Source organism: Perognathus longimembris, chromosome 11, assembly GCF_023159225.1.
Source record: "Perognathus longimembris pacificus isolate PPM17 chromosome 11, ASM2315922v1, whole genome shotgun sequence".
Taxonomy (NCBI): domain Eukaryota; kingdom Metazoa; phylum Chordata; class Mammalia; order Rodentia; family Heteromyidae; genus Perognathus; species Perognathus longimembris.
Window position 1 is genome coordinate 60,883,007 of NC_063171.1, and position 13,227 is coordinate 60,896,233.

At 53.7% G+C, this 13,227-nt stretch overlaps 1 protein-coding gene across 3 annotated transcripts in view; it reads right to left on the bottom strand.

The window, feature by feature from the left end:
- The window catches only part of Nav1 (neuron navigator 1), a 230,739-nt gene that overhangs the window by 146,976 nt on the left and 70,536 nt on the right, over nt 1-13,227 (bottom strand). For 2 of the 3 annotated variants that reach the window (XM_048357254.1, XM_048357253.1), the window contains exon 4: nt 1,715-2,524. The exons of the other annotated variant lie outside the window; for it this stretch is intronic. In XM_048357254.1, coding sequence (XP_048213211.1) covers nt 1,715-2,524 — 810 coding nt within the window. The remainder of the gene's footprint in view (nt 1-1,714; nt 2,525-13,227) is intronic. 3 annotated transcript variants of the gene reach the window in all.

Here is a 13,227-nt window from a genome sequence, read left to right on the forward strand (position 1 = left end):
GTCTCTCTGACAGTGCTCATTCCCAGTCAGCCGCAAGCCTCAGTCACAATTCCACGACCGCCTCTGCAGAGAGGCCTAACGCAGGTCTCTCCTACTCAGTTCCTCTCCAGCACACAATCCAGTTCCAATTCTCCTGAGTCCTCCTTCCTGTCTGGAAGTATTTATCCTCTACCTTATTATGGGCCTTGCTCCATTTGGGCTGCATACTCCTTGAGGGCAAGGCTCTCTGACAGGCAAGTTCAAGGTGGGCTCGTCCCTTTTCCGGACAAGACTGCCTTCTGCACACCCCACCCCCAATTCATACTGAGTCCAGACCACGGTTGGCTTTCAGAAGGGGCTCTCCTGGGACAAGGCTGCCCCCTTTGCCCTTGTGCAGTCACCTAATTGCCTCCGCAAAGACCCATCTGTGGCCTCCTCCATGAGCTTCCTTGCCCCTGCTTATGGAACTCTCATCCTGGCCTACAGAGGAGACGGGAGGCACCAGAATGGCCATCTCCAGAGGCGACTGGCCTATCCATCTCTGCTCTCCCAGGCAGTCACACGGTCTGTCCATCACTCGGCCCCGCCCCCTCACAAGCATGACACACCCCTTCCCAGCCCCCAGCTGGGCGGGCAGTATGCAGGATACTGGGAAGCTTGGGTCCCTCAGTGCCAGCCTGAAGACCCCCCCACCCCAACAAGTCACTGCAACAAGTCCTTAGGCAAGGCGGCTTGCCTGAACTCCAGGCCTCTTCACCGATCTCCCAAGGCCCCAGCAACACCCGGTGAGCTCCGGAAGCTCCCAGCCCGTGTCCAGCACATCTCCAACTTAATCTCCCTCTGAGGGCAGGGGGTTCAAGGAAAAGCAAGCCCACTTCCCAGAGTGCTGCAGGGTTGTTGCACGGGCTGCTCAGGGTCGGAGAACAATGGAGCAGCTCTGGAGCTTTGTTCCTCTCTACCCAGCTTGCTTGGCTTCCATTAGCCAAAGGGCAAAGTCTTCCCGGTCAAACAGGAGTCTTCACACAAAAGCCCAGACCCTTTCCCTAAAAGATCGCGGTGGAGAGGGCTGGGGCAGCCCTTGAGGCTTGAGGAACAGGGCTCTCCGGCATCCAGATGCGCACAGCTGGCTGCCCAACCACCTCCAGCTCCAGATGCTTTTACTTCTCTTTGCCAAATCTCTTCACACCGGGGGGAAATCTGACTGGAGCTCACACTCAGGGATCCGCAGAGGAAGTGGGGCCTCAGCTCTGCTCCAGAGCCAACTGGCCCTCACATCTGTTCTCTCCACATCTGTCCTCTAGATCTAGGCTCTCCCTGACACCACCATAGCATGCTGGATACTGCCTAGTCCAGCACAGAGGGTTCCACAGCCCAGATCTCCCGCCCCGCCCCACCTTCTGCCACGGACTTTGAGGGAGTTAATAATTCTATTGATGGAAACCTAAATCCCCAAACCCATTGTCCAGCCTCACCTCAGGCTGACCAGGCGGAGAGAGCGCCCCAGGGCTCCCTCCCAGACACGTCTCAAGGCAACACTTCAACCGGGCGCATCTGGAGGTTGGCTAGCGCCGCACATCTGGAGGCAGAGCCCCCCTCCTAACCTGATCAGCCGAGCCCTACGGAGAGGGGGAAGGGGCGGAAGCAAGCATCGCCTTCCTCCCCCCCCACCTCCCTACAGCTGACCAGGAGAAGGAGAAAAGCAGGGGAGGGGTGGGGCGGGGCGGCAGGAACTCACCCAGCATCTGGCTGAAGAGGAGCTGCTCCAGGTCGCCCAGCACGGTGACCACTAGCTCGGGGTCCACCTTGAGGAAGGCCCGCTCCTCCTGTCCCTTGGCGGAGGGCACGGGCCCGCCGGAGCCCTTCTGCGCCTTGGCCTTGCTGGAGAGCAGCTCGTCGTCGGATTTGCCATCGTCGCTCACGGCCGCCTCGGGCGCCTTGCTGAGGGGCTTGACTTCGGCGTAGGGTCCCCGCGGGATGCGGCTGGGTTTCCCCAGGCTGGGGGCCAGCGGGGCCAGGGGCGTCTTGGCGCCGCCCGCCGGGCCGGCCTTGGGCTGGAAGAGCGAGTGCTCGGACTTGGACAGCGTCTTGGACATGAGCGGCGCCTCGCGGCCCTTGGACCCCATCTTGCTCAACCCCTTGGGCGCCTTGGCCATGTCGTCGCTCCACTCGGGCTCGTAGAGCTGCAGCTTCTTCTCGGAATCGGTGAGGAAGGAGAGGTTGGTGAGGGACTTCTGCTTGCGCAGGTTGGAGGTGGGCAGCCCTCCGGGGACGCGGCTGTCCATGCTGCCCGACTTGAAGACCTTGAGCTCGGCCGCGCCGGTCTTGGCCACGCCGCCGCCGCCGGCCGGCGCCTTGGCGCGCTTGGGGAGCATGGCTTTGCCGTCGCCGGCGGCCGGCTTCCTGCCGGCTCCCCGCGGCTCGTCCGCGCCCTCGTCCCCGCCGCCGCCGCCGCCGCCGCCGCTCAGCTCCGCCTCGGGCTGCGCGCTCTTGACGCCGCCGCTGCCCAGCATTCTGCCCGCCGGGAGCGCATGGACGGCCCGCGCGTCTGCAGGCACGGGGCGGGGGAGAGGAGGAGGGAGGGGCGGGAGCGCGGGGCGGGGAGGAGGGCGGGGAGGAGGGGGAGCGGGGAGAGAAAGGACGGGGCGGGGGGGGGGGGGGACCGAGCAAGAAGGGGAAGGAAAGGAGGGGAAGCAGGCGGGAGACGGGCAGCCGGGGTGCAGGGGAAAAGGACGCAGAGAGAGAAGGAAGCCGAGGGGTTGGGGGGTGGGGGGGGATCCAGGAAAAAGCCAGAAAACGGCAGGCGTGATGGGGCGGGGTGTGGTGGTGGGGGGGGGGGTGGAAAGGGGCGGGGCGGGAAGAAAAAACACAAATTAAAAAAAAAAAAATCGCAATCAGTCCCAAGGAAAAGATGGATTCTCCCAGAGCTCCACCGCAGCCCGGGCGGTGCGTCGGTGCCCGGGTCCCCGCGGCTCCGCGGGCAGCGCCCTGGCCGCCCCGGTCCGCCTCCAGCTCCGGAGGAAGGACACGGCGCGCTGCAGCTCCCGGCAGCGAGGACGGAGGGGAGGGGAGGCGGGGAGGAGGGGAGGGGAGGAGGGGAGGGGGCGGTGGGAGGGGGAGGAGCGCGCGCCCGGGGATGGGGGGGGGCGAGGACGCGTCTATTTCTGGCTCGGGGAGGGGGAGGGATCAACCAGCGAGCCCCGAGCCCCACGGGCGGGCGGGCTTAGAAGATCCCACCGGGTCTTCTCTTGGCTGGTGGCGCAGGGGTGGGGTGGGGGCACGGTCCTTCCCTGCGGCATCCAGAGTCACTGAGGAGATTTGGGGCTTCAGGTAAAAGGGAGGAAGGAGATGGGGCGTCCCGCGTTGGTAATGCGGGGAGGGGGGAAGGGAGCGGTAGGGACTGGGGGGCCCGATGGTTAGGGAAGTCCTCAGCCTCGTACCCAGATCCCCTTGGTCCTCCCCCCGCCCCAGGAAACCTCACCCTACCTTTCTTCAGTCTCTGAGCTGTGAGGTGTGCGCACCCCCTAGGTAGGCAGCGGGGAGTAAGGCTGGGGTGGTCTGGACACAGGGGAACTAATAGCCCTTAGGATCTGGAGACTAGATTTCCTTGACAGTTGACTATATGACCTTGTCAAAGTCATTGAACGCTTCCTCTCAGTCCTTACAGTGACTATAACACGAGCTTTCTAGGATAGAGGGGCTCTGGAACCGGAAAGCCCCCTGTCAGACTGAAGATGCATCAGGGAGCCCACCGTGGCTCCCATGCATGCCAGAGCTGAAGCAGGGCGGTGGAGCTCTGTAAAAAGATACTGCGATACTGCTCCTGCTCTTCTTCCTCCCCTCCTACCTAGAGATGGAGGAGGTAGGGGGCCAGAGCCAGATGGAGTATTCAGCATTTTGCCCAGACTTTCCCTCAGCAGAGGGCACAACACTGCCTGACTTCCTGGACAGGGCCAGTTGTGTGAGCCAAAGGCTTTCAGGAAAGATGAGGGACAAGATAAAGCAGAGAGTAGTTTCTGAAAGCAAGCTTGCCTCAGGAAGGGCAGGCTCCAGGTACAGCTACCCATTGGGAACGGTAGAGCCCTAGGAACTCTGCCAAAATGTGGTATATCCATCTGATTGCGCACTCCCCCATCCCCAAACTCCATCTTTCTAGCCCCTTCTCTACATCCCCATAGAATCTGAAGTGTACGAAGTCTCATGCCTGCCTTGTACCTATCTGTCTCTCCTACCAGCTCAGGAACTTTCTCTGTACTTGAATGAAGCAGGTATGATGGCTGAGTAGATTTGTAGGCTTAGGATGCTGGGCACTGGGCTTGTAGCCTGTGTGACTTCTGACAGTATCTGGAAGTTCTGCCTCTCATAACCCCAGGGCTGGCCTGTGGCACCACAGAGTCTTCAAGAACAGACATCATAGCAGAGAGGATGCACTTCCCACTCTACTGTGAACCTGCTCAATCCTCAAGCAGAGAGGCTTGGTAAGAAACATGGACCCTTGGCTGGTCTTAGAGTTACAAAGATGGAGATTCTGCCTTCAAGAAACTCAGTGTCAGACAGAGAATGCAAAGTAGACAAGACTTGGGGAAATAATAGCCCTGTCCCTGTGAGAATGTAATGTCACACACATTCATGGGGGGGGGGGGGTAGACAGGCATGGGCGTGTGGATTCTAATTAGAGGAACGACAAGAAGCACTGTCTGGAATTTATGGAGGAAGGGAGCTGGGTGCAAAGATTCACTAGCAGGCTCTGTGGTAGAAGTGTCAAGGCAGGCGGTCCTCAGAGGCCTGGGTCCAAACCTTAGGAGAGCCAGGGCTCTGGATCACATAGGAAGTGACAAGGAGCTCCTTAAAGGTATGTAAATAGCATGTCAGAACTTGGCCCTGCATAGAGAACACCAATCATGGGATTCATGAATATTCATGCATATGCAGAATGCACATAGATCCCAGTTCAAAAAATGAAATTAAGCCTTACCTTTGTTGCCAGATCTTTAAGCACAATTGTGTCCTTTCTCACTACTCCACTGGCCACTTTTAATAATGTCATGAGCCATCATCTTTTATTATATGTGCTGGAACTGGGGCCTGAACTCAAGACTTAGGTGCTGTCCATTAGCTTTTTACACTTGAGACTGGCACTCCACCACTTGAACCATAACTTATTTGTGGCTTTTTGTTTTTGCTGGTTGACAGGAGATGAGTCTCTTGGATTTATGTGCTTGGGCTATCTTTGATCCATGATCCCCACAACTCTGCTAGGATTACAGATGGAAGCCACAGGCTCCAACTTGGTGGGTTTTTTGTTTGTTTCTTTGTTTTTGGTGTGTGTGCCAGTACAGGGGCTTGAACTGAAGACCTGGGCACTGTCCCTGAGTTTCTTTTGCTCAAAGTTAGTGCTCTACCACTTGAGCTACAGCTCTACTTCTGGTTTTTTTTTGTAGGTTAGTGGAAATAGGAATCACACAGACTTTCCTGCCCTGAATGGCTTTGAACCATGACCCTCAGATTGCAGCCTCTTGAGTAGCTAGGATTTCAGGCATGAGCAAACAGTGCTGGCTTACTTTGTGGGTTTTTTTGTGTGTGTGTGTGTGTGGTTTTTTTTGCCAGTCCTGGGCTTGGACTCAGGGCCTGAGCACTGTCCCTGGCTTCTTCCCGCTCAAGGCTAGCACTCTGCCACTTGAGCCACAGCGCCACTTCTGGCCTTTTTCTGTATATATGGTGCTGGGGAATCGAACCCAAGGCTTCATGTATAGGAGGCAAGCACTCTTGCCACTAGGCCATATCCCCAGCCCCTTACTTTGTTTTTTGACTCAGGTTTTCACTCTGTTGTCCAGGCTAGCCTCAATTCCAGATCCTCCTACCTTACCCTCCGCAGTGCTGGCTTATAAAGCATCTAAAGTCCTTGTTCTTCACTCCTTCTCTAATTTATACAAAGTACCCTTAATTCAACCACATGGAAGCCTCAATGTTCAATGCATACCCTACAAAATCAAGCAAAATGAGGGAAGGAATGGGTTGAGAGGAATGGATGAGAATGTTGAAAGGGACCACACTGATCAAGGGGCACTATTTTCAAAAACTGCTTTGTTGAATGCAACTCATTTGGGCAACTACTAGATAAAAATATTTTTTAATATCACATTATGAATTGCTGAGTTCTTCTGAATTGTGTGAAGTTACCATGTTATAGTAACATGGTGTTATTTGTCTGTAGGTTCTCTTCCTGCATATGAATTCATCTCCTCCTTAGCAAAAGGAAATTAACTCTTGGTGGAGGAACACTGAGCGTTGGTTGAGGAGCATGCTACTCAAGCAAGGTCTGGTCCTCTCTTCCCTGGCTCAATCTGGCTCTTGGTTTCTGCTAACCACAGCTGTAGGTTCAAGTCCCTAGAGTTGCTACGAAATATTGTTCCACTTAATGCTCAGTCCACCTGCACTTCCTTGTTGCTCAGTGTCCCCAGGACCTTCCTTGCTGGTTGACTCACCCCCTCCTTACAGCCTGTTTCTGCCTAGTTCCTCTTCCTCTCTGTATTTCTCTTTGTTCTTCTGGACCCCCACTCATGGGATATTATAGTCCCCAAATCCCAATCCTTTCCCTTCTATCAATAAATAGTTCCTGAGATTCTCTAGTTTTTAGAAAAGAAGGTTTCTCAGAAGAGAGGCACAGCCCTCTCTCTACCATCTAAACCTAGCACCTGCAGAACATGTCCCCTGACAGTGAAAAACAGAAAATACACTGGGCTGGGCACAGGTGGCTCACGTCTGTTATTCAAGCTACTCAGGAGGCTGATATCTGAGGATCATGGGTTGAAGCCAAACCAAACAGAAAAGTCTGTGAGACTCTTATCTCCAGTTCATCACTAAAAAGCTAGAAGTGGAGGTGTGTTTCACGAGATAGAGCACCAGCCTTGAGTGAAAAAGCTAAGGGGTCAAGCCCTAGTACCAGCACAAAGGTCAGGAGTTAACTCAGTAACAGTCCCCTCAAGCACCAGTCCTCATAGTACGGCTGGCCTTTGTCCTGTCAACCTTTAAAGGGTCTTGCCACGACTAGGTAGTGAGCCTTTAAAATAGTCATCATGATACCCAGAATTCCAACACTTCCTAATATGACCTCTCCCTTTATCTGGCTCTTTTTTTTTTTTTTTATTCCTTTCATATCCCTGAATTTCCCACCATCCTCTTCTGCAGTGGGAGCGCTCTGCTGCCGTGGCAACGGCCATTCCAGCATCAGTCGATAAGGCTAATATGTGCAGAGTGTTTCCTAGAGTGATGCCTAAAAAGGGAGGGACCTGCCCTGTCACACTATCCCCAAATGCAGCTATTTTCTTCTACCTCACCCTGCAACAATGACAGGTAGTGGGTAATTCATTGAGGAGAGAACACTGATCAAGGAAGGGAGGCTGTGTGAGTTGAGAGCTAGCTCCAGCTAGTTTCTACAGGAGAGATGGGTTGCTTTAGATTCGTGGAAATCCTTATTCTTAGCTACCCAAAGATAGGCCCAAGCTAGCCTGGACTCCTTTCTCTCTGAATGCATTGGCAGTTTCTGGGCTGGAGACAGGATGGGTGATTTGTCCACATCTGTGGCAAACTTAAAGCAATGTTAGGAATGAAGATGCAGGCGGAGGGCCAAGAAAAGGCATGCTGTGTGTTTTTACATTCTCACACCCCTGTGATTGGAAATGGTTGTAACTCAGGGAATCTGTGGGGGGTCTGGAGACTGTTATGATGTGGTTAGGAAAGGCTGGGAGGAGGACAAGGGAAGAGAGGACACTGGGATGGAGGGCTAGCCTGCCCCCACTCTGTTGACCTTGAAAAGCGACCTTGGAGTCAGCACTTGTGGCTGATGCCTAGAATCCTAGCTACTTAGGAGGCTGAGGTCTGAGGATTTAAAGCCAACTGACTGAGGCTGGAAAATCTATGGTACTCTTATCTCCAATGAGCAAAATAAGCCAGAAGTGGAGCTGTGGTTCAAGTGATAGAGGACCAGCCTTAAACAAAAAAGCTAAGGGATAGTGCCTAGTACCTAGACCCTGACATGCACACACACACACACACACACACACACACACACACACACACACACGACTTTGGAGAGGAGAGGGATCAGGAAGAGGAAGTAGTGGACAGGAGTCCATACTTGGTTCCCTCCTGGACTAAGTGCAGGCAGAAGAGAGAGGAAGCACCTTTGTATCTGTGCCCAGTATTTGGAGAGCAAGACTGGGGGCCCAGGCACAAGGCTCTATGAATCTAGCCATAGGCTCTGAGCCAGGGTTATTAGTGTCACGAGTCCAATAGAGCAATAAGCTTTTCTTTTACACTTTGCCTGTTTACAACCTTATGATGTGGCCTCTTTGTTGCTTCCTTAAGCAGATTCAAGTGCTTCTGCCACTGAGAAAGCCCTCTAGTCATTGCTCCATACTCCCTTCAGCCTTTTGCTTCATCATCCCATTTCCCTATCTCATTCCACCCACCAGAAGGGGCTTTAGGAGACCTAAAGCCAGGCTAGAGGCTGTCTAGCCTAGCTAGAGGCTGCCAGAAGAGCTGATGTTGGAGCACTGAGTCTAGTCTGTATCCAAACAACCAGTTCCCCATTGCTCATGCCTTGTTCTGAGCTGCTATGATAGGTGCTAAGCACAAACAGACCAAAACATGTCCTCAAGGAACTATATCCTAATGGGAAGAATGGACAGTAAGAGAGATAGATACGAGGGCAACTCAAAAGTGCTAAGAAGGAAAAACTAATTATAAAAGCAGGAAGGGGAATACCAACTTTTCAGCAGGGGCTGAAGAAAGCATCTCTGAAAAGGCGACATTTGAGCAAAGGTCTGAAGGAAGAGAGGGCAGTGTGCATGAGAATCTGGGAGAAGAGCTTTCTGGGCAGAGGAAACGGCCCATGGGAGGCCCAGAGAGAGAACATGCCTGGTGTGTGTGCAGGATGCAAGGAGCTGAGCATAGCTGGAGAGAAAGGGAGGGAGGGAGGGGGAGGAGGTCAGAGGTGTGGCCAGGGGCCTTTGGGGGTCACTTAGAAGGGCTCAGCTTTTCACTTGGAGTGAGCTCCTGGCAGGCTGGAGCAGAGCATGATACCAGACCTTCTTCCCCCTGGACGAAGGTCACTTCAGCTCCTGGGTGGAGACAAATCACTGGGTCACGGGCAGAAGCAATTGCAATGATCCAGTCGAGTGATGACAGTAACTTACAACTCAACGGGGGCCGGGTGGTGGCGAGAGGCGCTGAGCGGTGGAACATTCTGAAGTCAAATTTGCTGATGAGCCGAACGCGAATGTGTAGGAAAGAGAAGAACCAAGACTGTTCCTAAGGAGCCAGACACCAGTGGCTCATGCCTGTGACTCCTAGAGCCAAAAAGCTAAGGGACAGAGCCTAAGCCCTAGTGCCAGCACGCACGCGCACGCGCGCGCGCGCACACACACACACACAATAGTAAGATGAATAAGAATAGGATTTTGGCCCGGGTCATTCTGGGATTGAAGATTGCCGTCCATGACGATGGAGAAGGTTGGGGTGGAGCTGGTTTTCAAGAAAGGACTGGTGTCCTGTCCCCTTACAGCCAGTGCCTCCTCTAAGGATGCCTCCGTGACTCCTCGCACAAATCATGGCAGCCGCCCTCTACTGATTTCCCAACATCCCCAGCCATTGTTCCTCACGTGCTTATTGCATTTCCCAAGAGTCCATCTCTGGTTGAACTTGTTCTCAAAAGCCATCCAAGCCCCCAGCACACAGTGGGCTCTCAGGAATACTTGGTGAATGACGACCGATTAAATGAATGAATGCGTGACTCAGAACAGATGTGTGGGGATTGTAAACAGCAGTGACCTCCCAGTACCCTGTGGCGAGAGACAGTGCAGCTGGCGCGCAGAGCGGAAGCCAGGTTTCTGGGAGGGAGTCCCAGCACCAGCCATTCCCCCTTTCTCTGCAGCCCTGGGCCAGGGAGAGGCCCCCAACCCTCCCTCCCCTTGTCCTTTCAAGGGGAACTCTGACTCTTTGAGGAAATGACTTTGAGGCATCGGAAGATGAGTCTTTCTCTCCCGCCCCCAGCTTCCATGAGAGGGTTTATTTGTTTCTTTGTGCCAGTCCTGGGGCTTGAACTCAGGGACTGGGTGATGTTCCTGAGCTTTTTTTTTTTTTGCTCAAGGCTAGCAATCTACCACTTGAGCCACAGCTCTACGCTCAGAATTTATTTGTTTGTTTTTTAGTAGTTTATTAGAGATGAGAATCTCACAGACTTTCCCGCCTGGGCTGGCTTCAAACTACAATCCTCGGATCTTAGCTTCCCGAGTAGCTAGGATTGCAGGCCTAAGCCACCAGCACCTGACCTCCTGAGGATATTTGATTCCCTTCTGAGAGACAGTAGAAAGCAAGTGAGGTGTTCTCAGAGACCAGGGTCCCTGGCACTCATCGTAGTCCAAATAGGATTTGAGTTCTGCCTTCCACTCTCACTTGAAGAAGAAAGGGGACAAGATGAAGAAAAGCAGTACAAAATGGATGGTCCTGCCTGCTGCACCTCCAGGAAGCCCTCCTAGATTGGTCCATTGCCTCACGACCTTTGCTTTGCTATGAGTGAGCTGTTGAGACATGTGTGTGGATTTGGCTTCATCCTTTCTGGCCCCAGAGGACTCTCTGGGCTGGGCCCAAAAGTCAGATGTGTGAGCTTGGGGATAGAGATCTGTTGTCTGCCTGTCTGTTGGGAGGGAAAATGAGGCTCAGCAGCCCAAAGGACTGAGAGGGGAGCCAGAGTCATGGGCCTCAGTCTCCCCTCTGGCTTATCCATCTCACGGGGGAGCTCCTGGGAGGAGAGAAATGCTGTGACATTCTAAGCAACAACTCACATTCGTTGGAGCTCACAGATGTCTAGAAACCTCTTTCTCTGAGCCTCCACACCAATCAGGCAGAGCCAGAGCCAGGATGAGCCTGCACAGGAAGGCACACAGGCGAGGCTCCCAGAGGAACAGAGTCGCTTCTGATCACATCAGGAGTCGGGACCAGAATCTGAATCCCAGAGTCCTGGCTTCCCTAGGCAACATAGACCTTCCTCCTTCAGAGGCGGGGGGCTTCGGAACCCTGAAGGTAGGAGAAACTGGCTGAGGGCCTGGAGGTCCTACTGCTAGAGGGTGGGGACAGGAGCTGCAGCCTAGAGGACTGGCCCTCTCTTTCAACATGGGTCCTTTAATGGCCCCAGAGCTGGAACATCAGGGCGTGGAGGCGGCTGGAACAGGAGGTCTGGCTCAGGGCTCTAAACTGCACAAGTGTTGTAAGCCCTAGGCTGGAAGAGGGAGGGCGCTTCTCTTCCTCAGGATCCTGCTTCTCAGAGCAGCCCTGGGAGTGTAAATAGCACTGGGTTCCTTCTTCCTCTCCTGGGAAGGAATATGACCCAAGATCTCCCTCCTTCTCCATTTTTTTGTGTCAGTTGAGGGGCTTGAATTCAGGGCCTGGGCACTGTCCCTGAGCTCTTTTACTCAAGGTTATCACTCTGCCTCTTTGAACCACAGCTTCCAGTTTCCAGGTGGTTAATTGGAGATAAGAGTGGGCTGACTTTGGACCATGGTCCTCAGATCTCAGCCTCCTGAATGGCTAGGATGACAGTGTGAGCCACCAGCAGCCGGTTCCTCCTTTACTTTTAAAGCCACAATTCCAGGATGTGCCGCGGGCGAGGGTATCTCTAACTCAGTGAGCTGGATTGTCCTCCACCCACCCTCTGGTGTCTGGTTTCCACAGAGACCAGAGCTGAACACCACACTGCACTCAATCCCCTTCACCAGTCTGGCTACCCCACAACCCCCATCCCCCCAAAATGCTCTCCTACCTGGTTCAAGACTAGTCCTACTTACACCTTTGTTCTGCCCAGTCTTTCTCCTAAAATCCTTCTTTTAGATGAATTCAAGTCTACGCAGGGCCAGCTTCTGGGCTCCTCCTGCAGGAAGTCCTTCCTGACTGCACCCTTCCACATTGCTTCCCACTTTCCTCGCCACCAGCTATGCTTAGGACCTGTGGTCATATTCTGCCTATGTACGTCCTGGGGAGATACCTTTCCTCACTAGCTAGCTCCCAATTTCCCTGCCTAGGATAATACTCAAGGGCAGATGGATGACCAAATGAAGGCCAGAAGATCCTACACGTGCTGAGCACCTGCCTTTGAGACCCTCATAGACACACCATGTGTACTGCTTCAGGAAATCCTGTGGAGCAGACTGCCATTCCCTTCATTTATAATGGAGAAAGGTATCTGGCCTGTATCACACAGGAGGCTGCTGGTCCAATCGGAATTCGAATACGAGTCTGTTCAAGTCCCACATCTTCCTATAACTTCATGTTATCACCATGCACTTGTTTCGGGATGTGTTTAATAACTGTATATGAAGCCAAGAGGAGCCTCCAAACCAGGAAGGTATAGTGCTAAAGGGAGGAGTACTACCTGAAAAGAAGTGCCACGTGGGAGGACCGTCAATAAACCCCACACCACGTGGTCATCCCTGGACATGGTCCGTGGTCTACAGCACCCCCCCCATCCCTTTGTGGCTCCAGCTCACAACCTCACTTCTGGGGTTGGGGGGGGGGTCACTCAAACCCAGGTCCCACCAACTGCTCTAATCGCGAGTCTTGAGGATCCTGGGTTCTCTTCTTGGCGTGCTATGCGCTCTTAAGAGAATGTCTACATTCTCTGCACTTCTGCTGGTCACGTGAAAAATTCGGTGGGGTCCAGAGGTGGAGTGTCTCTGTTCCCTCTGCTCAAGGCCTTCCAGCAAGGGAAAGCAGGAGGGAAACACCTCATCCAGGGCTCTCGGTCTGAAACTGTACTCATTTAAAATCATATCCCCTTTCTCTTCAGACCAATAAAGAGCCCAGGACAAGGCCAGATGTTTCCTACATGTGCACGTCCTCTCCATTACCATGGCAACTGTCCCATACACACAGCTGTGGTGGCTGCTGTACACTGGGCTTCAGATGAGCTCTGCCCTGCCCAGGTACATCACCCTTCCACCAAGACCAGCCCAGATTGGTTGTCATGGCAACCACAGGCCTGTGTCCCCAGTGAGGAGAAGGACCAGGGGGAAGTGTGTGCATGTGACTGGGCTGTGTATTGGAGAAAGACACACGAACCGCTTGGATGTGCATGTGTATCTTTTGGTACTGGCAAACCCACAGTCAAAGCTGCCCTGACCATGCAGTCAGTTATTTTAACAGCATTGAATCACATGGCTAAATGGGACTGTAAAGATAATCCTACATACCATTCTC